Here is a 23,574-nt window from a genome sequence, read left to right as displayed (position 1 = left end):
ATTGACAATTTACAATAAATTTATTAAGATTGTTCTCTCGCGTTTTTAAGATTACCACAAAAATATACTTCTATTTAGGCATTGGTAAGTCCGAACAAAGCCAGACTGGTCGGCATATTATTTTAGAAGATCGCTTCTAAATACATTATCAATTGGCAATTTGTTATCAATTACTTGTTGTTGTTGGTGTTACGAGATGTGTTTTGTTTTTACTATAAAAGAACATCGTTTTGACGCGAATCGTTTAAAAGTGTTTTAGAGCTTGACCTAAGTGAATCGTTTTCTGGTTCAAGGCAATACATCTCGCGGAATCTATTTTGTTTGAAACTCACGTGAATATATTGTATTTAATTTTTTTTTTTTTTGAATAAGGACATTGCAATTCAATTAAAATGAAATTCTTGCCACAGGTAAAAACCAAATCACATAGTGAAATATTAAACATTTTTATGGAACAATAAGATACTTAAGAAGTGTTACCTACGAATATTCAAATTCATGTTCTGTTGATAATACCTAATTGCGTTGTTTGTTATTATATTTTTTCAGAAAATGTGTTAAGCATTACAAATTAAGCAGAATCTTAGTGAAATTTACATTAACATTTATTTACATGAATTATGGAACTTTTTGTTTAAATGCATTCCTAGGGATCAGTTCTAGTGTTCTTTTTTCATACAAAATTTCAATATAAGTTGATGTATTGGAACAAATTTTATGCGAGCACTTCCGGAAGAAGAAATTTAGAAGTGATGTACAAATATTCGGATCCTTAAGGAAAAATATATTTGCAATTTAAACTACAAAACAAAAATCTGTGTTATGTATTTGTGCAAAACACTTTTGTTAACGTGTCATACATATGGGCACTTATTTTTTTAACAATCCTGTCCACAGCAACTCAAAAATTTATTATTTTCAAAATTTAAATTTCTTGTACCTTACCTATAATATTTACCTATTTTTCGTTACCTTTCGTCTGGTTTTTATTGCTTTGCAGAAAAATTGACATTAAACTCCTCGTTCGCCGATAAGGTGTATACAACATTAAAATACATAAATGTGAAGCGTATATATGTATGTACTTAATACCTACGAAACCGACGACGGCGACGACGCAATTTTAAAGACTAATTGAGTTTTGTTGAACTCGAAAAGTTTTTTTTGAAGTTATACTTCTTATGGGAGGGTGGGTATGAAAATTTACTTTTTGACAAGAATGTCAAAGGGATTATGACGCGATCACCCTGGGTAGCAGGGCTGTCGTTTCACCTTTAGAGTAGGCAGTACTTTAGTATTTAAAAATGCAGTACGCCGCAGTACGGCAAACATAAAACACACAACACGTTGCAAGTAACATGTTTCATGTGGAAAGTTGCATGTGGCAAGTTGTATGTGGCAAGTTGCCTGTGGCAAGTTGCCTGTGGCAAGTTGCATGTGGCAAGTTGCATGTGGTAATTTCCATGTGGCAAGTTGCCAGGGTTGCAAAGAGCTCACATTTCAGCTCAGCTCACAGCTCAGCTCAAATTTGAGCTAGGTACCATAGCTTAGCTCATTTGAGCTGAGCTGAAAGTGAGCGCCGCAACTTCCAACGCCTATATCTCGGAATTTTGAAGAAAATGAAACAAAATTTTTTTGATGCCAAAAGGTAGCGGGGACTCTAACCTACATTTGGGTACAACTCTCATCCCTGTAGGTCTACGCGTTCTCAAACCGGGAGAACTTAAAAGTAAAAAAAAAATAGGCACGATTCTGAAAAAATAGGCATGATGTGGCGGTTTAACATGGAAGGCGATTTTTTAAAAATCTGACAATGTGCAAAGCGTAAGCCCATCACACAAGCTATCATTAAGCATCACTCCCAAAAATTGCTCTCAAGCGGCTTAGCTTCCAGGAGCGTTCAAAGATTCGGGGATTTTTCGAAAAAAAATTTTACCCCAACTTTCAAACGCGATTTTCTCGGAATTTTGAAAAAAATCGAAAAACCGGATTATACCACTATCGGGTAGCTGAGAATATAACCTTTCATATGGCACCACTCCCCTGTCTCTAGATCAAAGCGTTCCAACGCCTATATCGCGGAATTTTGAAGAAAATGAAAATAAAATTTTTGATGACAAAAGGTAGCGGGGACTCAAACCTACATTTGGGTACAACTCCCATCCCTGTAGGTCCACGCGTTCTCAAACCGGGAGAACTTAAAAGTAAAAAAAAAATAGGCACGATTCTGAAAAAATAGGCATGATGTGGCGGTTTAACATGGAAGGCGATTTTTTAAAAATCTGAAAATGTGCAAAGCGTAGGCCCATGACAAAAGCTATCATTTGGCATCACTTTCAAAAATTGCTCTCAAGCGGTTTAGCTTCCAGGAGCGTTCAAAGATTCGAGGATTTTTCGAAAAAAAAAATTTACCCCAACTTTCAAACGCGATTTTCTCGAAATTTTGAAAAAAGTCGAAAAACCGGATTGTACCGGAATTTTTTTTTATAATAAAAAAAGAAATATTTTACTAAAAAAATAGAAATATATTTACTATTATAAAAACCAAGAGAAAAGATCACGAAAAATTATCTGTCTTATTTATAAAAATATTCTGTGAAATAAATTTCACAGAATAAATTGAAAACTACATAGACGCAAGGAGGATGAAAGAATTAATTTATTGTTCACTTGATAAAAATGTAAAAAAACGAATTGTGGATTAATTAATTAAATAATAGAAGTTTAAAATATCAAATGAAATTCATTTACATATACTGAATGAGAAGTATAACTTCAGTCGCGTGTACATGTGTACACACACTCTTTTTTTTTCGTAGAGGAAAAGCGCTGTTGTTATTCAAACTTCAAATCAAAATTTAAATCGCTCTATCGCATTGTGAAAACTCATTTTCCATTCGGAAAGTATAACTTTCATTCGTTCTTCGACATTCAACTTTTATTTTTTTAAAAGAAACCTACCTGTTCGTTTAGATCTGTGGACGTATCAATGAACAACATTCCTCAAGAAATGTTTGTATGAAAAGCAAGACAAAATCTTTCCACTGCTATTTGAATTTTAAAGTTCTTCATTTTCATGAAATATTTATGTTTAGAGTCCTAAAGGCGATGAGGGGGAAAAGTCATTTGGTATTTGGAAGGGCTACCAATCTCTGGTATTAACATACTTTGAAACTTTTGTATACCTACATTTTTTCAGTAAAACTGATTTATGACGTGCTAAATATTAAGCAGAGGAAACATTTTTGACACTATTGAAAAGATTAATTCTCAGTTGTTAAATATAGGTACATACATATATCCTGCTATCTTTGAGCTCTTTGAGCAGTTTGATTTTTTGACTGTCGCAATTAAACAAAATAAGGACAAAGTATTTTCACGATTTAAAAAAATAACTTAAGTGTTTCCTCAAGTTCTGAATTGCTGATGGGAAACGAAAAATTCCATTCAAAAATGACAAAACGAAATCGTAAACGAAAAATTTCCTTCTACAATTACGCTGTTTCACCAGTGAAATTTGAAAGTCTTCACCTCTTTTTGACACACAATAATTGGGCATTAGTAAAATTGTGTGCGGAAAAATGAGTTCTTTGTTTGTTTTTATTAAGGAAGTGAAAATTGTAAATAGTTTAATTTTTTTTATTTGTACTCACCTAAAAATTTCAATTTTTTTAGAAAATCATTTGTTTGTGTGAACCAAGAGAATAGATCCTGCAGTAAGATTTTAAGCACACGCCGCGCCGCCGCCGCACAGTGGTGCCATTGGTCGTTTTTAGCGTCAATATTCATTTGCACGGCCATTTCTGGACGAAAAGTTATGAAATTTGGTACACTGAATGATAATAGTATGGAGAATAAGAAAAAGCTACCAACTTTTTTTTATTCAAAATGGCGGCTCCAAAATGGCGGAAAGAATGGGCGTTAAAATAGATATTTCATTTTCAAAACAGTATATAAGCTAGAAATTGGGCTAAATTCATAACAAAAAGGTGTCAGCTCTTAGATTTAGGATTCAAAATCTAAGACGTTACGTTTTTGAGATATAAGTAGTTCAAAATTAATTTTTATCTACGAAACGTGACGTCATAGATTTTTTTCGACTTCAGATTTGAATTTAGAACATTAAAATCTATTAGAAAAGTATATTTTTGTTCTCAGTTTTATTGAACATTGAAACTTTTTATTATATCATGTTTTCTAATATTTACTTAAAACATAGTTGGCAACCATATAACCGCAATATTTTCAATTTTCTTATAAAAAATAAATAAAAGAGATCTCAAAATTGTGCTAATTTAAAAAAACAATCCATGAAATAGCGTAATAAGGGGTTTTAAAGTGTGTTTTACTAATTTAGCATTTTTTGCACTTTGCTTTTAAAATTTTTAATTTTTTTTTAAAGAATATGAATTTATTTTTGTTATAAATTTAGCCCAATTTCCAGCTTATATACTATTTTGAAAATGAAAATTCTATTTTAACGCCCATTCTTTCCGACATTTTGGAGCCGCCATTTTGAATAAAAAAAAGTTGGCAGCTTTTTCTTATTCTCCATACTATTATCATTCAGTGTACCAAATTTCATAACTTTTCGTCCAGAAATGGCCGTGGAAATGAATTTTGACGTCAAAAACGACCAATGGCACCACTGTGCGCCGACCCCTTGAAAAGGGAAGGCCCCTTTTATCCTGTATGGAAGTTGTTAAATGTTTAAGCTTCTGAATAGTAAAAAGATTTTACAGTAGATGGCAATGTAGTAAAATATTGTAAACAAAATGGTTCAGTTAGTTAGATATACAATTTTTAGAACTCTTAGCACATTCATCTAAATGTCACTAGCTTATTATAACAACTTTTAAGACTTTTTTTAAATTTTTTTTATGAAATTACAATTTTCATGCAAAAAAACTTCAATATTGTTATTCAGAATTGTTTATTTATTTATTTTTCAGGGATGTATTGACATCATTGATCCATCGGAACTTCTTCGGCCAGAAGCTTCCTTTGCTGATAAGAAGCTTTCCCAATTTCGTGACTATAGTGTTGATGAAAATGATCCATTAAAAGAACGTGTAAGACAAACTTATCGTGATATGCATCTCAATCAAACGGTTGATTTTGTAAAGGGTATGTTGTTTTTGTTTTCGAAATCAACAATTGTAAAACGTAGAAATTTTACATTTATTTTTACCTTTTTAAGGTCGCCGCGAAAAATGGCTTAAATTCAACACTTTTAAGGCAAATATTCGGGATGCTTTGGAAAAACTTAACGATCTTGTGGACGAGTCTGACCCTGATATTAATTTGCCAAACATCATTCATGCTTTCCAGACCGCCGAGCGTGCACGTGCCGAATTTCCACAACACGACTGGTTACATCTGACAGCACTCATTCATGACCTTGGTAAAGTGATGGCATTTTACGAGGAGCCCCAATGGGCAGTAGTTGGTGACACTTTTGTCGTTGGCTGTGAGTGGGGTAAAAGTATTGTTTATCGCGATGAAAGTTTTATTGGAAATCCCGATGGCGACAATCCAAAATACAACACAAAATACGGAATGTATAAGCCCAACTGCGGCCTTGACAATGTACTCATATCGTGGGGTCATGATGAATACATGTACCAAGTGCTGAAGCATAACAAATGCACATTGCCTGAAGAGGCTCTGAATATCATTCGTTTTCATTCGTTCTACCCTTGGCATAATGGTGGTGACTATGAACATTTGTGCGAACCAAAGGATGAACTTATGAAGAAATGGGTTTTGATATTTAAGTAAGGGCCTTTTAAATGTCTTTTTTGTTGATTTAATTTTCTAATTTAAAATTATTTTTCAGTCGTTATGATTTATACACAAAAAGTACAAAATACCCTGATATAGAAGAACTTTGGCCTTATTACCAATCATTGATTGACAAATACTGCCCAGGAGAACTGGAATGGTAAAATTGTTATGCTGATGATATTATTCTAAAATAAGAGTTATCTAATTTATAGTTGTATGATGTTTTTTTTACATTAAAATTTGTCTGTGGTGAATATAAAAATTAAGCTTATAATAAATACATATAATATTGGTTATACGATTTTTTATATGTTTTTTTTTTAAGTTTTAAACAGTTCAATTATATAATATACAAGATGACAAAGAATCTGCCGTAAGTAAGTCTTTTGGTTATTAACTCAAAATTTAGATAAGTTATGTTAGCCTTTGGCTTATTAACTTAAACTTAAGATATCTCGCACAATAAAAGAATTATCGAAATGATTTAAACAGTTTTTGGAATAAAAAAAAAGTGTTCTTATAGACACCACTTCAAATTATGTTGAAATTAAGTACCACACATTAAAGCATAATTTCAAAAACAGTGAAAATAACGTTATTTTGCGTTTTATAATGGTTATATTTCAAACACGGAAATCAATCGGATATGTCTGGTTCGATGCCAGCACCCATAAAACTTTTAGAAAAGTATATTTTAACAGAAAACAAAGACTTTTTTAGGTGCCTTCTTCTTATTTTATATTATCTTTAATTGTTATATTATTCACTAGTTTAAAAAATACATCTGGATGTAAAGTAATTGAAATGTCAAAAATAAATCCAAATCTATGATATTCACTATCACACAGAGAAATCAGAAATCTATGAATCAGATGCAGCGCTACAGTTGCTTTATAGGTTTGTGTATCCGATAGCCTTAAAAAATGTAATTTATACTTTGTTTATTTCTATTGGTTTTATATTTGGTTTGTATTTATTTATATTTATGTTTTTGTTTTTGTAATATTTTAAAAATGAAGAAATGATTTAAATATTGTATTCCTATGTGAAAATAATATTTATTTATTAATACACTTATTTAACTATTGAGCGCAAGTGTTTATTTAATTTCGATTAGAGTGTGTTAGCATCCAGGCCAAAGTTGTAGTTCACATTATTTACAGGTTGTCTATTTACACTGTTGCGTATACGTGCTCTTTTTTTAATTAATTAATTAGAAAATTTAGGTTCAGGTAATCTGGCTATATAAAAAAAAAATATTTCAAAGTATTTTATAGAGCTGAATGAAACGAGACACGAAACGAACTCTAAAGTAGTTTATAATCGTTTTTATAAAAAGATGAATATTTTTTATTAGGGCAGAGGTAGGCGGGACTAAAGTTAACATAAGTAGAACGGCAAAACAGGTACTAACAGCTTAAACATATATATATTTTACTAAGCATGTAGCTTTCTAGGTACTTATATGACAAACCAAAAAAATCATTGATTTTAAGACTTGACAAATTATTTGTATGTTGTGGTTTTTTATGTGAAATGTTAACTTAACCTTCTTAACAGGAATGTTATATGGATTACATTCAATCAAGTAAAAATTTTAAGTCAAATAAATAAAATTTGAGGTGGAATGCAAACACCAGTGGATTTAATTGTTCTTAATTATAAATATTAAAAAAAGGTCACTGTGGTGTATACGTACTTTTTTTTTTGGTGTGGTAAATAAAAACTAATTCTTCTATAATTTGGAAACTAAGCGTAGGATAGCAAAAATAAAAGTAGGGATATTCTGGGCTAACCTTAGGCAAACAAACCACGGTTTAAAACTAACGATTTTTTCACAGGAAAAAAAAATCACAATTTTTTTGGTTTCTGATAAAAAAAAATTTTTTTTGTTGTATCTTTTGAAAAATAGTGCAATCAAGAAAAAAAAGTTGGGCTATCCTGGGCTAACGTTGGGCAAACGAACCACAGTGCAAAACCAACAACTTTTACACTGAATAAAAAAAAATTATTTTTTGTGATTTTTGAGGTGAAAATAAATAATTCCGTTATAATTTTAGAACTAAGGGTATGCTAACGAAAAAAAATCTTATGCTAACTTTGGGCAATCGAACCAGATAGGTTTGAAAAAAAAAATTAGCATTTGGGGGTGGCAGCTTCACATAGCCATAGTGAAAGTATGTATTTCAGTTGATATGATATCCAAGAACCAAAAGAGTTTCAACAAATGTTCAAGGTTAAAAGGTGTTTTTCGAATTATATGAAAAGTTAGATTTTATACTTTTAATTATGCATGATTTAGGGAAAATTTTTAATGCTGAGATACAAGAAAAAACTTTTTTCTTAATAACATTTTTTTTTAACGCTTAAATCACGTAGTATAATTGTGCTTCCATTGCTCCGTGAAATTAAGTTTATGTTATAAAATCCAACTTTTCACTCTTCTCAAAAAAACACCCTTTTAACTTGGATAATTAAGTAAACAAAAACCAACTTTAAAAAAATGTGCGTTTTACAAGGCTTACTGAACATAGTATAATGGCATTTTTTATTTTGTTTTACAAATTGGGGGCAAAAAATATATTTCGCATACATATGCGAGTTTTCACGCATACTTAGCCAAAAGCCTCAATCGTTTTTGACATACTTATCCAAAAGTATCTATCAATCCAAGCTTGTAGGCAAACCAGTATGACGTCAGAAGTTTCCCATCTCCTTCTGAGTATCTCTGCACTTGGGGTTAATTAACAGGACTAAAGATAACTTTTAATTATGCATGATTTAGGGAAAATTTTTAATGCTGAGATACAAGAAAAAACTTTTTTCTTAATAACATTTTTTTTAACGCTTAAATCACGTAGTATAATTGTGCTTCCATTGCTCCGTGAAATTAAGTTTATGTTATAAAATCCAACTTTTCACTCTTCTCAAAAAAACACCCTTTTAACTTGGATAATTAAGTAAACAAAAACCAACTTAAAAAAAATGTGCGTTTTACAAGGCTTACTGAACATAGTATAATGGCATTTTTTATTTTGTTTTGCAAATTGGGGGCAAAAAATATATTTCCAATACATATGCGAGTTTTCACGCATACTTAGCCAAAAGCCTCAATCGTTTCTGACATACTTATCCAAAAGTATCTATCAATCCAAGCTTGTAGGCAAACCAGTATGACGTCAGAAGTTTCCTATCTCCTTCTGAGTATCTCTGCACTTGGGGTTACTTAACAGGACTAAGGATAACTTGCATACATATAACTTGCCTAGGATATATAACAGTAGTTGATGCGTTTATGTGCATAAAAAGTTGTCGCAATACTTATGTTTGATATTTGTTTCATTTTGTATGTATGAGTAACACTTCCGACGTGTAAAATTCGGTGGTCCTTATATTGCTTTTTGCCAAAATTCCACGGTGGATGGACATCAATTAGTTCTAAATAGCGAAAAAAAATTCTTTAATTTTTGCGAATTTTTATTTCAACTGCATAGTCTCCCGGTACAATCCGGAAAACCCCATATACCAGGGCCGGTTTTAGGGGGGGGGGGGGGGGCAGCCTGGGCCGTCGCCCAGGGGCGCAAGGATTGAGGGGCGCCGAATGCGCCCCGGAATTTTACAAAAGTCTTTATAAATAACGAAATCTTTCCAATCGATGTTTTAATGATATTTACTTTCACAAAGGCGAAACAATTTTTTTTCTATTTTACTTTTTCAAAGGCGCTCTTATTTTTAGTCCTTGACATTTTGAAGAATGAAGGCACCCCTTAATTTTGGGTTGATCTTCGTTCATCTTTGAAGAAAAAGGTGTCCCAATTTCTTTCCTCCAACCAAATTAATTTTTGCAAAGGTGCCCCTATATTTAAATCACTTAATCATAGCTGGTAATATGAAGATGGAATGTGTTTATTTATTTCTTTCGGATATGGAATAGAATAGACTGACGAACCAGACTTTAATGAATAAAAAAAAACAGAACTGGACCGAAAAGAATAGATATCAATCAGCTCAGCTGTACTGTCATATATATGTGTCAAAACAAAATTAAAATGGGTTATTTGTAAAATATTGTACTTTAAAGAATTAAATAGATGAAGATTTACATAGTTGCAAATATGTAGGTGCAACATAAGCACTCTAAAACATTCGGTTTTTATTATTCTTACTGTCCACAATTTTCATTTATTTGAAACTAAACGTGAGAACTACTCCCGAGCTCATTTCCCAACTCTTGAAAAATTGACAGCTCTTCTTAAATCCAAAAAAAAAAAAAACAGTCTCAATCGCTTCCACTCAATTCTATATCTTATATCTGTATTGTTGAATAATAAAATAAATATTTTTTGATTTTCTACTGTCATATTCGTGCGATTAAAAGACTTTCAACAGGCTTCTGAATGATTCCGGTTTCTGGACGCTTCCGCAGAGCCAATTGAAAACGAAATTAAATAATTAAACGTCAAACAATTTCTCCTAGTGAATTTCACCAAACAGAATAGAGTGGAAGCGATTCAAACTTTTGTTGGATTTCAGAATGAGTGAATCATTGAGTGATTCCATTCGAAAACGACATTTATGTAGTTGAAAAAGATTTTGAAAAATATTGTTCAAATAAACCCAACTGTACCTACTGGATCTACATCTCTTTAAATGTGTTTAAACAAAAAAGTCAGAGATAAAGGTAAACTGCATTAACAAGTATGCTTTTTTCGTGATTTTAAAAAATTGTTTTAAAATGATTTTTTTTTAGAGGCGCCACTTGCAATCTTGCCCAGGGGCGCCGGTAGTGCTTAAACCGGCACTGCCTTATACAATTATAAAATTACCTAAAACAATCAAAGAAAATGAAAAGTTCACATTTTCGAAGTATTTCCAACCGGATGGCGGCAATCTAACTGCATATCCCAAATAAGGACCACCCAAATGTACATACATATGTTAGTTCAACTCTCAATTTTGATTTTGGGAAATAAATTTAAGCAATTACAAAAACACATTAATTTATTCTGATTTTTATTCATAACATTAATAAGCTATAATGTAGATATGCATTAAAATGAAATGGGTGCTTAGCATTAATACTAAATACTTAACATATTTTTATATACACTATGATAAATTTAAAATGAAAATATGCTTTTAAACTTAATCTTGAACTTTAATACAGAAATAAAGGTTCTACTTACATATATTAGGCTTTATATGTTTGTAGCTGATAACATTTAAATATTGCTCCTTAATTAACTTAATGTAATTTTAAAAAAAAGTACCTAAAAATTATATTTAAACGACACAATTCAGTTCTTTTTTTATATTTAATCTTTGTGAGTCCTTCTACACGAACGTTTAAGAGTTTGTTCCAAACTTATTTCGATTGCTTGCTGCCAATTGACTGGCAGGATTTAAAGTAATTGTTGCATTTGTCACATCTGTCTTATAGCTACTGCTACATTGTGAATCAGCAACTGACCGCCCATCACCTTCGTCTCGGCGACAAAGTTCGCTGAAGGGACTGCTAGTTCGTTTCCCAACCATGCTGTTCACTCCTTCACTATTGCCACCGGAATTTGTGGTTTTTATTTTATTTTGACGTTCTAGGATATCAGCAGTTGTTAGATCGCTGGCTTTAACAATACTCGATGGAATGTTGCTCAACCATGGCTTGAGAGTAGATTTTTTTTGGACCGTGGCAGCTTTGCATCGACATATTATGTTGGCAGGTTCACCACAAACCGAGCACACCTCCTCATTATTTGACTTCGGATTTGTGGCAGCATTTGACGTACTACTAAGCTCCATTTCACTCACTGCATCCACAATGCTTTTGATAGCACAGCCAGCTGGCGAAAGTTTACTCTCCGATTCATCATAGTTTTTACTAAGAAGCAATTTCGATAATGGCGGAGCTAATCCTAATCCCAAATTTCTCTCATGGTATACTTCTGAGATAGTAGGAGTCATTTCTCTATTCATATGTCGCATGATAGTATCTTGAATACTCTTGGTAGTAGGCTTAGAATTGTCTTTGGAAGTTGCAGCTGTGGAAGTACTTGCCACAGGTGCTTTTGAGCTGTGCTCTTTCTTTCCGCTTTCGATTTCAGTCTCAGCTGGAGCAAAATAAAGGCTTGACGAATTAAAAACCAAAGTATTATCATCTTCAGGGAGAGTTAAAGGCTTTCTACTGCCACCAGCTATTGCAACATTCGAAGAATTCGATGCAGAAACTTCAGTTCGAACGCTTAAACGATCCATGAACATTGAAGTGGTTTCTTTTAACCGATTTGACAGGAGTATCTGGGCATTTCCTAATTTGATTTTGGGCTTCATTCTGAAATGAGCTAATGATTGTGAAGGTATTTCAAGTCCCCTTTCAAACTCTGAGTCAGAGCTTGCCGATTCCAAGACATTACTGATGCAAGTGGTTGATGGACCAGCACTTGGTAGGTTTCCGAGATTGTTGTACACAGGCGCTAATGGTGCAAGTGGGCGTAGACTATCAACTAATGGCAGGTTCTGTCGTGGTGGGGGCAATGGTGGCATGTTTTGTTGTTGATTAGATCTTCGCAAGACAGTTGCATGACCAGAGCCTTCCCAGTCTGTAGTGGAACTGGCAGAACTGGAGCTATCTGGGCGGCGAGACATGCTTGGTGGCACACTCATCTCTGGAATAACACTATCTCCAAGGAAAGTCATTCCGGTGCTTGAGTATAAGTTGCGAATTCGAGTTTGATGTGCCAAAGCTAAGGAAACATTTGGATCCACCGCTGTTTGAGTTGTTACTGGTGGACTTGGTGTAAATGCAGCGTCACTTTCTCCTCCGCCACCAGGTCGAGACACACGAACTGGTCCGCGAAGACTGGAGTAGCCCAAACGTGGACCATTAGGCTTCTTTAGGTGACTCTGGGATATATATCCATCCGAAAGCTCGCTATCTGTTGTATTTGCTAGACTTGAATCTAGATTTGGATAAATAGATGGTGGTCCTACAGTAAGGTTAGTATTTTTTGTGCTCGGGGCTGAAGATTCAGTATCAGTACGGCCTCCATCTGGTTCACCTCTTCGACGGACATATGAGATGAATGCTCCTCCACCAGCACTAAGAATGCGTGGTCTATTAATGGGAAGTGGTGGCAAAGTCATCCCAATGTTCATTGATTTCACTGTGTCTGTTGGTGATATGCTAGCTTGTTGGGATGTTGGACCAGATAGGGAGCCCGTTGAAGCACTCATTGGATTTTCTGGTCGAGAATCTTCATTAAGCGACTCACAGCTACTACTCGAATCTAGTCCAAGAGTTTTTGGAGCTTCTTGAGTGTCTGTGAAAAAAAAATAGTAAATTCTAAATAACTTAGTTATATAATGATCAGATCTTACCAAAGAGAGCTAAAAGAGCTTGCAAAACAAACTGACAGCTTCTACGATTTGCCTGCTTGCCTGTGCGCAGGGTTACTTGATCCTGTCCCACTTCGGTCAGATCAAATCCAACAGATGCCAAAAGTTCGTGGCAACCTGAAACTCTCCAAAGTCTTACTGACAACGGAATCTCAATGCAAGACTCCACTTCCGGACTACCCTTAGGTGGAAACTGACTTAGAACATTTCTAATAACAGCTATTATATCATCAGCTACATCCACACTGTTTACAAGTTTAGCTAATGCCTGCAAAGTTATTGGAGTCAGTGCTAACAGTGCTTGAAGACTTGCTGAGCACTGCGACAATCGATCTTCAGGATCGGCTTGTGGGAAAAACACACTGGAAGGTATTCCATTTGCGGCCGGTTCGAACCGGAAGCCCACTGCCATCAGTAAGTCCTTCCATCCGTTAACTGGTCCGGCTTTGTTCTCTATGCTCTTCTGGGTGGTGTACATAGCATTTTTCTGTCCTCGATGAATTCTTTGTAAACTTTTCTCCACGAGGTGCAAGCAAACTCTCAAGGCATCTCGACACTTATCTGGGGTTCGCATCAATTCACATAAGGCATGTCCCATCAAAGCTACCTTATTTGAAAGCCGGACATTTCCACCAATCAACAAAAATCCGGCCCAGTTTGCTGGATGAGCAAAGTGTTTTGTGTGTTGCACTGTTTGCATAGCTTCTGCAAGAGCTCTATAAAAAGGAAGAATAAAATTATGCTTTTGTTTAGAACTTGAATAGGAAATTTGTTAATTGACATACCTTGCTGCTCTAGATCCTTGTAAAAGAGCTGAGTAAAAAGCTCTAAGAAGAATTTTAGCGGCTGTTTCAGGAACAGGCCAAAGTGATATGAGCACAGCACCTGCTCCAGCGCATAGCCAACTTCCTGCTAAATTTGCTACTCCAGCTCCGGTTATGGGTTCAATAGAATGATAAGAACTTAGAACCACTAGTTTTGCATTTAATTTCATTGTCAGGACATCAGCAGCAGAAAGGATGAAATCAGACAAAGGTGGAATTTCAATGCTTTGATTTGCTAATTCATTGCCTTCATCATCATTTTCCTCATTATTCGAAGTTGATTGGTAGTAGCGTTTCTGTGATTGAGAATCGACAACATCACCAGGGCTGAGAACTACAGCTCCAAGCTTCCAACTTAGATTTGCGGCGAAATGAACACACTCCGCAGTTGGAAGCTCTGATACTACAGCTTCCTTGGTAGCATTGCAACTTGCCAAAGCTTTCGATTGTAGCATATCAGCTACCATTGCAGCTTCTTGTATAGACGCCGGTGATTCTGACCAACCCCATGTTTCAGATAGAGTTGATGGAATCCGAGGACCCCCAACAACCAACGCAGTATTCAGATTTTCAGCTAGCTCGCGAGTACGAATTGTTTTGCTTTTTAAACGAAGAGACTGAAGTGAGGGAATCGTAATGATCGAACAGCGTTCAGACAAGTATTCTCCATCTTCTTTTGAGCTTCTCAAAATTGCAAATGGAACTAAATACAATTCATTCTCTAAAACAAGTATGAGCTCTTTTCGGCCTTGGCGAGAAACTGCTCCCCCAGAAGGCAAAAGATCATCAAATGGTTCCCAGAGGAGGTTGTAGAGAGTATGCAAGCAGCTTGGACCTTGCCATGTGGGTAACATTTGAGCTCGTCGAGATCTAGTTGATCCCTGCAAACTTGCAATTGATCGGGTAGAACCTTGTAAGCTTGCCACTGAACCACCTACACTACCTAAACTAAATAATGAACTTAGTGAATAGTTGCTGGAATTAAGTAAATGGTTTCGATTGACCATACGAAGAAAACCCGCTCTTTCACTTGAAAAATCATCAAGTAGGTTTTCTGAACTAGAACGCCATCCACTTCCATCTCCTTCGTGTAAAACGGTATCCGAATTAACTCCGAGACTGTCCCTTACCATGTTTATGTAGATTTCTAATAAGTTTTCTGGGCTCTCCTTAGCCCCATTATCTGTAAGCTTTTCTCGAGGAATCTTAAGAGTATTTTCATTTATTTCTACCGAATGGAATCGAACGATTCCCTTTTGTGGCTGGAGAAACCAGGCAAATAGCTCATTGCCAGCCAAACTGAAGTACAAAACATTAGTTTTGGCTTTGTTGACTGTGTCAAATATGCTTTCACTGCATGTGATCATGGTCTTGCGAGAGATACTGTTTGTGTCTGGGCTAGTTCGGGCTTTACATCTTTCAGCTGCAACTAAAGCCTCCTCATTGCGGGACATGGACACCAAAATCTGTTGCAGCATATGGTAACAAGATGTTTGCAAATCGAAAAGTACGGTTCTGCCTTCTGGAGATCTCTGATCATAACGAACCGATTCAAGGATCTGAGCAGCTGTTTCCATTTGAGTGCGGGCATTCTCATTATCACCGGAAGCTCGTAATGCAAGGCCTTAAAAAAGAAGATAGCAAAATATAGATGGTCCTTAAGTAAAAATTTAAGGTACACTTACCTAACTGATGCCTTATTTTGGCCTCGTCTTCCGATTTATTTAGGGACTGCACAATAGCCAAGCCTTGACGAAGAAAATTTATTGCTTGAGCTGTTTGACCCATTTGATGGAATACACGACCTTAAAATACAAAGCAAAAACATTTAATTTCATTTCAGAGCTTAAATACAAACAAATTCAATTTACCTAAGGAGCCACAGGCATACGCCTTGCTCAAACGATCTGTTGTCAATGATAGCTGCTTTTCAAAGAACTTAACAGCATCCACATAGCTCCGAATACTCTCATAGACTGAACCTAAATTACCACAAGCTCGTGCTTGAAGAGACATTACGCCAAGGTTTTCACTTATTTCCAAATCCATTTTGTGCAATTTGAGAGCACCATCGTGGTTACCCATTTGATGGAAAACATTTCCAAGGGCACTAGTTGCATCAGATACAAGAGCTCTGTCACCTAATTCTCTAGCAATTTCTTTTTGATGTTCTAGACAGTTGACTGCTTGTTCGTGATTGCCTAAAGCACAATGAATGTTGCCTAAATCACCATAAGCAGCTGCTTTTGCCTCGGAACTTCCAAGCTCATGAGCTACCACAAGTCTCTTTTCAAGGCAAACAAGTGCTTCTTGTAAATTGCCCAAAGCACGATGACTATGTCCTAAGCCACGATAAGCTCGTTCTTGATCGCGATAGCTTAAAAGAGCTGTTGCTAATTGGAGATGTCTCTCATGACATTTTATTCCTTCTTCATAATCTCCCAAGGCATCATAACAATCACCCAAGTGTCCTAGAGCTCTTGCCCTATCATGCTGCGTAGTGGTGGTATTCACTTGTTCCAAAGTACCTAATTGCTGCTCTAGATATCCAATAGCATCCTCATAATGTCCCATATTCAATTTGGCTATTCCAAGATTACCATATGCTTGAGCCTCAATAGCTGAGTCTTGCAATTCTTGGGCACGTTCCAATTGCTCCTGATAACACTTGACAGCATGTGTATAATTGCCGAGGGCCATATGCACTGCTCCCAAATGACCATGTGCTTTACATTCTCCAGGGAGGTCTGCCATTTCTTGACGCAGTGTCAGCTCTTGTGTGTGATAACCTAGAGCTTTGTCGAACTTTTTTATCAATCTATGAGCTAGTCCAAGTGCGCCACATGCAGCTGCTTCCATAGGTCTTTCCCTTGCCTGTCGAGCTAGAGCCAATTGTCGTTGATACATTTTAGCTGCCTCTTCAATTTCTACTGTACGAATAAGAATATCTCCAATGTTTCCAAGTGCCCGAAACTTTCCAGGCAGATGATTTGTCATGTGTGCAACAGCTAAAAAGTACTTCTGGCACTCTAAAGCAGCTTGACTATTACCCAGTGCTAAGTGAGCAAGGCCAAGGTTGCAATAGGCTCTTCCCATATTCATTTTATCTTGTAAGTCTTTTGCCAATGCTAAATCTTGATCATAATATCGCACAGCCTCACGGTAGTTTCCTATGCAATAGTGAGCATATCCTAAAAAGTGACATGCCTTTCCCTCTGCTGCAACGTCACCAAGTTCTTGTGAAAGCATCAGATACTGTTCATAGTATGGAACCGCCTGTGCAAATTCCTGCCTAGAACTAAGACAATTACCAAGATTCAGTAAGGCACAAGCTTCACCAGCGGTGTCTTTGAGTTCCCTTGCAATATTTAAGTGTGCACGGTAGTGCATTAGAGCCATATCATGAGCTCCCAATGCTTGATAGGCTACCGCTAGGTTGCCATGAGTTGATGCTTCTGCACTACGATCATGAACTTCTTTGCTAATAGTCAATTCTTGCTTATGATATTTAATAGCAGCTTCGTAAAGTCCAGCCGCCGAATAAGCGTTTCCAATATTTCCATATGCTCTTCCCATCCCTGCTCGATCATGTAACTGTCGAGCTATTGTTAAATGGGCTTGATGTAGTTTTAACGCAGCATCGTGTTCACCAAGAAGCTGATACACTATTCCCAGATTTGAGCATGCTCTACCCTCCCCAACTTTATCGCGTGCAGCAAGTGCCATCTCAAGCTGTTTTTCATGCCATTTTTTCGCCTGAATCGCATCTCCAGCACAACGAGCTGCATGTCCCAAGCCTGCATAAGCTCTAGCTTCGATATTCCGATCACCGAGTTGTTGGGAAATTCGCAAAACTTGTTCATGAAATGTTATCGCCTGGGAAAAATTTCTTCGATAGTGGTGACTTGATCCAAGATTACTATAAGCCCGAGCTTCCTCAACTTGATTTCCTAGTTTTCTAGCCAAACGTAGATGTTGAGTATGACAATCGACAGCTGAATCAAACTCCCCCATTGCAAGATAAACTGCTCCAACATTGCCGATTTCCCTGGCTTCTTGCAAGCGATCACCCATCTGTTTGACCAATTGGACACATTGTTTATGACTGGCCAATGCATTTGGATAGTCACCAATTGCTGTATAGACATGCCCAAGAGATGTGAGCGCAGCAGCAGCTGCTTGAGTATCCTTACATTTCATGGCAAGTACTAATTGATATCTATGAGCAGTCAAAGCTTCTTTGTAAGATCCCTGACTAAAATATGCACTACCCAGATTGCCATGAGCCCGGCACTCTCCAGCAGTATCTCCCAAGCTCTTAGCAACTGCTAGATCTTGTTGCATGTAGCCAATTGCTTTATCCAACTGATTAAGTGCCCAATGAGCTGAACTTAAAGCACTAAAAACCGATCCTCTTAATTTAAGAGAACAAGATCCGATTCGGAGAGCAGCTTCTAGGACAGTTACTGCTGAATGATACTGACCAGCTTGCAAAAGCTCTTGGCCAACAACAGAAATTACAACAAACGGACTTTGATCTAAGCTCATAGTTCTAAGCTGTTGAAATGTTGGCTCTAGTGCATGCTTTAAGGGACTTTTAATTGAAGCCTCAAAAAGACCTGCAAGCAATTGCTTATTTTGTGCGTCCTGTGCCAACCCGGCACTAAATGAAGCCAAAGCTTCTCCATATCGTCCTAAACACTGTAAGGCTACGCCTTGTCGAAAATATGCTTTCGGCCATTGAGGACACAACTCTCGAGCTTTTGTTGCATCTTGTAAAGCCAATGCAAATTGTCCCTGTTTCAAGCGAGCTGCAGAACGATTACTGTAGAGAATGTAGTTCCCCGGATCCAAGGATAATGCGTCTGTGTAAAGGGCTACCGCTGTAACAAAATCACCACTCTGACAAGCTGCATTCGATTGGCGGACTTTCTCAAGAAATAGCGCCCGATTGGCAGCTGGCAACTCCGGTGTGCAATCGGGTTCATTCTGGAAATAAAAGAAAATAACAACAGGTACATTTATCAGTCCAAAGTAATTAACGGGTAATCTTCAATAAAAAATCTGGAAATTTCGAGGGAGGGATGGATGTTCATTGATCATAATGTACGCGAAGCAATCACCCGAATAGTGAATGCAATTACCCCTTAATGTCAGGTATTTCATCGTCCGGAGAGATGGTTGGTGTGCTCTCAAGCCAATGTACATCTTACATACCATGGCGAGGATTTTGAAGCCTCGTCATTCTCATCATCATCATCTGCATCACTATCACCATCATCACCCAGTCACGTTCGAAGCGATCTATTCAAGAGTAAAGAAAATGAAAACTTGTTGTTCAAATGAACCAAGTCAAGAGACTCTGACGACGCGACGATGGACGGTATATCATAGGTGGTTGTGTTGTGGTTCATAAAAGGAATGTTACCATCACATGTGTGTGTGTTAGGAGAGGACTTGTAGAAAAAACTGGTGCTTGGTGCGATGCCAAGAATTCATTTCATTAATCGTTTTTAATCACTTATTGCGGATGAAAACAGTTTGAAGATACTCGTAAAGTGCGGTGAGATAGCAATTGTAAAATAGTAGATACGTTATGTATCAAGGCCTGAAGCATACGGAATTCATAGTATTTTTAGAAGTCTATTTTTGATTTTTAATTTTAGCGTAATTGAAGTTTAAAACATTTAGCACAAATTGGTAACCGTCTATTAAAAGCGACATGAGTTTGGAACAATGACGTCATGTACAAAATTGTTGAGTGACTTAAAAAAAAACACTTATCTATTGAAATTTCTCAGAAAATCGAAAAAAACTTAAGACATATAATTTCGAGTTTTCACTTGTTTTCAAAGTCCGATTTTTAGGGGAACTTGAGTTAAGCAGGTGGGGACTACCAGCAGAAAAAACCTCAGAGAAGCCAAAAAAGTGGATACCAGTGTAAGATATATTTTTGAATATGTAGAGTGGTCGGAACTAGTTGAAGATTTCGGTGGATTTTTCTTAAGTCGTTCCAAAAAATGTTTTTCTGCATTAAAACTTTCTGGTCCCTTGTGGCTAGGGTGAGAAAGGATACAGGGCATTAAGACCCAGGGAAATAACGGCCATATTTGTAAGGCCCACATTCAAGATGTGTTGCTTATTTTCCAGTGATAAAGTGCAAATGGATTATAGAAAGAAGTCGAGAAGAAATGCGCCTTAATTTTAGCAAAGAATAAGGGAAGCATGTATCGGTAGCTATATCGAAATTTTCACCCCGACTGCTGGTGCTATTCAAGAGCTAAGACAGAACACAAATGAAGAAATGAAATGAAGAAAGGTTAATTTACAATGCTCAGACCATCTTCTTGTGGAAGACGACGAAATTCTTTACAGGTGGTGACAGTAATGTGACGGACTTCTAATAATAATTCTGAATAATTTGCAATGCTATACTTTCCAATAGCTTCACCTAACTTAAGCGAAGTATCCATAATCCGATGTCACAGTTGAAGAAGTTAGTGAGGAGGTAAAATAATCCAAAAAGGGAAAAGCTGTTGGGCCAGACGAAATACCTTACCTTCCCTCAGAATTTTGGAAAAAGATGGGAGACATCGGGTTTAGATGGCTCATGAAACTTTACTCCAAGCTTATACAAGATGATCGCAAGGGAAACTTACTTTCTTCGAATATACAAAGGAAAGGGTTATACTCGAAGCTGTCATATTTACCGTTCGATTAAGCAAATGTCGCACACCATGAAGATCGTTGAGCGAGTCTTGGAAAAATAATTAAGCTATCTGATGACCAGTGCAGATTTGTCACGGGTAAGTCGCGGGGTGATTTTTAAAAAGCATTCAGGCAACGAGGAGTTCCATAAACCTATGTGCGTATAAATATAGACATGTAGGTACGATGGAGCAGTTACTAAAGTAAGATGTGCAACCGTAGTAACCGAAGAATTTGAAATCTCAGTAAGTGTACACCAGAAAAGCGTCTTCGGTTCTTCTTCTTTCTTAAAGTTCTTGATTACGTGCTTAAAGGCAAGGTGACGGACCTAAAAGTACGTCAGTTAAAAATAATGCTTTTAATAGTCCCTCTTTATGTATGATATAATTTTTCACTGATATACAGTTCATCAAAAACCAATAAAATCACTAACTTTTGTTGTTGCTTAAAGGAGATGGCACATTTTTGGGCCCAGTGTGTTCACTTACGAAATGGGTATCAAATGAAAGGTGACGGTAAGCACATTACGTGGGTAAAATATTTTCAAATTCGTTAGTGGGGTTTTGGAGATATTTGAGTTTGAAGTTTCGGATTTCAAAATCAAGATTTCAGCTATTTTTGCGATCAATTAATCGTAGAATGCGTAGAAAGGACTTTTTAGATTGGAAATTAGTTAATCTTTCTTTTTCTAGTACATCATTTTTCTCTAGGAGTTATACTTTCAGAGTAACAGAACCGCAAAGTATCTCATTCTCAGTAATTCCGCACTTAACTCTAAGGGTTGTTTAAAATATTTAAAATATCAAAAAACACACAATTTTCGGTAGTGTAACTCTGAAATTATAACTTCTAGAGAAAAATGATGTACTAGAAAAAGAAAGATTAACTAATTTCCAATCTAAAAAGTCCTCTCTAGTTTTCTGTCCGACCAGTCGTTCTCGAGATATTGAGACAAATGCGTTTTTCAAAATGGCGGTCGCCCCACAAGACCAAACAATACGCAATCTGAGATTTGTACTTGGGATAAACCCCTATTCAATACTGCATTCAAACTTAGCTCAAGTCATAGCTTTTTCCAGATTTTTCCCCATTGACTGAACTATAGTTTATATTCTTATTATTTAATAGGCATATTTCAGCGCGTTTTTGTGTATTTTGCTTATTATAAGGTTTTTGTATGTTTTATAGAACTATTTTATATATAGAATTAAAGGTAACACATTAAGCTATCGAAAAATTACAAAAAAAAAAGTGCATGTCACCACTGAATAATTTGATATTTCGATGTGCCAAATGCCTCGCTTAAAAAAATCACCTTTTGAGAAGTAAATACCTAATATGTATTATTTTTTTTTAACAAAGAAAAAAACTTTTGATACAGATTTATAGACAAGAGAAATACCTTTTATTTTATACCAATATTATTTCTGTACACCCATTATTACGCATTCTACGATTAATTGTTCGAAAAATTAGCTGAAATCTTGATTGTGAAATCCGAAACTTCAAACTCAAATATCTCCAAAACCCCACTAACGAATTTGAAAATATTTTACCCACGTAATGTGCTTACCGTCACCTTTCATTTGATACCAATTTCGTTAGTGAACACACTGGGCCCAAGCTCCATAGAAAAATTTGCCATCTCCTTTCTTGGGTTGATTTTTTTTCAAAAATAAAATATGTGTATGCCTACTCGTTATATTGATATAAGTTATTTTTGCTTTCATTTATAATAAGTAAAAGTTATTTTAAACCAAATGAATACCAAATACAAATCAGAAAATTTTATGAATTTAAGAAATTAAAATAAAATTAAATAGAAAAAAAAATAAACTTAGACAGACGGAATCCTTTCATCATGTTCCGTTCATGTTCATGCAGCAAGGTGTCCGTATCGCGTCTTCTGAACTGCAGAAGAGTCCAGGAGACTACCTATAGTTTTAAGATAAATACCTTCTCTGCGCAAAGATAATAATACATACAAGAAAGCAGCAAATTCAATATAAATGTTGGTATAAAACGCACCACGAGGTTGTATGAACTTGTATCTAATTTTAAGAGTATCATTTTAGGTCAAAGCTTAAAGAATTATTTTATTTAGTTCTTAAATTTCGCATAAATATACATATCTATAAAAAAACTACAATAGGTATAATTTTTGCAACTTTTATTTTTAATTAATTTAATTAATTTTTGATTTAATTAATTAATAGTCAAATTCATTCATTTGCCAAAAATATACGTTCCGGGAAAAAATCCAAAATAATTTTTATTCTAAATCAATAACTTACCCTTAAAGATTCTATAATTGAAGTAATAAGCGAAGAGAGCGAAAACATTCTTTACTTCAACTGCTAGATATTGTGTGTGAAACAATTGCAGAAATACAAAAAAACACAAACACTCAACATAAATATTGCATTGTTGTATCTATAATTATAAGTCATAGCTTCTTTTCACTTCAATCCAACAAATTCTAGTCATAGACTATGATTATTAGGTGATGATACAAAATGCCCAGACAATTTGTCCTGTAGTATAATATGACCTTGAACTGCGACCATTCAGCAAAATCAAATCTGAATTGCACCAGCCTTGCGTTAAAAAAATGTTGGTTTGTATAGTTTATACATCCAGAGATGCCATTGTTCAATACAAAAAAAAAAGCAAAATAAAACTAACCCTTGGCCTTTATAGGGGTGAAGTTCAAATTTTTGTATATTATGCATATCTTTAAGAATATAGCAATTTTACATTTGTATAATAATTGTCTGGACTACTATTTTTGGTAAAATAATTTCTCAAACATTGAACTTGACGATTTTGGATTTTAAAAGTCCATATTTGCAGTTTTTTTTTA

General features: G+C 35.5%; 2 protein-coding genes across 4 annotated transcripts in view; one reads left to right on the top strand and one right to left on the bottom strand.

The window, feature by feature from the left end:
* Positions 1-233: 233 nt before the first annotated feature.
* Positions 234-6,088, top strand: LOC129910958 (inositol oxygenase). Its single transcript, XM_055988568.1, has 4 exons — positions 234-410; positions 4,953-5,127; positions 5,201-5,777; positions 5,840-6,088. The coding sequence occupies exons 1-4, from the start codon at positions 393-395 to the stop codon at positions 5,946-5,948; spliced, it is 879 nt and encodes a 292-aa protein (XP_055844543.1). The 5' UTR covers positions 234-392; the 3' UTR covers positions 5,949-6,088.
* Positions 6,089-10,817: 4,729 nt separating this feature from the next.
* Positions 10,818-23,574, bottom strand: part of LOC129909154 (tetratricopeptide repeat protein 28) — a 38,379-nt gene continuing 25,622 nt past the window's right edge. For 2 of the 3 annotated variants that reach the window (XM_055986142.1, XM_055986141.1), the window contains exons 3-7: positions 15,875-18,992; positions 15,689-15,808; positions 13,965-15,627; positions 13,162-13,895; positions 10,818-13,103 (exon numbers count right to left, since the gene is read on the bottom strand). In XM_055986142.1, coding sequence (XP_055842117.1) covers positions 11,134-13,103; positions 13,162-13,895; positions 13,965-15,627; positions 15,689-15,808; positions 15,875-18,992 — 7,605 coding nt within the window. In that variant the 3' untranslated portion in view covers positions 10,818-11,133. The remainder of the gene's footprint in view (positions 13,104-13,161; positions 13,896-13,964; positions 15,628-15,688; positions 15,809-15,874; positions 18,993-23,574) is intronic. The other variant, XM_055986144.1, reaches the window with a different exon arrangement.

The sequence above is a fragment of the Episyrphus balteatus genome, chromosome 2, assembly GCF_945859705.1.
Source record: "Episyrphus balteatus chromosome 2, idEpiBalt1.1, whole genome shotgun sequence".
Classification (NCBI taxonomy): domain Eukaryota; kingdom Metazoa; phylum Arthropoda; class Insecta; order Diptera; family Syrphidae; genus Episyrphus; species Episyrphus balteatus.
Note: the sequence above shows the minus strand (reverse complement) of the source record. Positions and strands in the feature narration are given on the sequence as shown.

What these genes read in the sequence shown, in the direction of transcription:
- LOC129910958 (XM_055988568.1), top strand. An exon ending in AACGGTTGATTTTGTAAAGG is followed by an intron (nt 5,128 to 5,200) that starts GTATGTTGTTTT and finishes TACCTTTTTAAG; the next exon opens with GTCGCCGCGAAAAATGGCTT. An exon ending in AAATGGGTTTTGATATTTAA is followed by an intron (nt 5,778 to 5,839) that starts GTAAGGGCCTTT and finishes ATTATTTTTCAG; the next exon opens with TCGTTATGATTTATACACAA.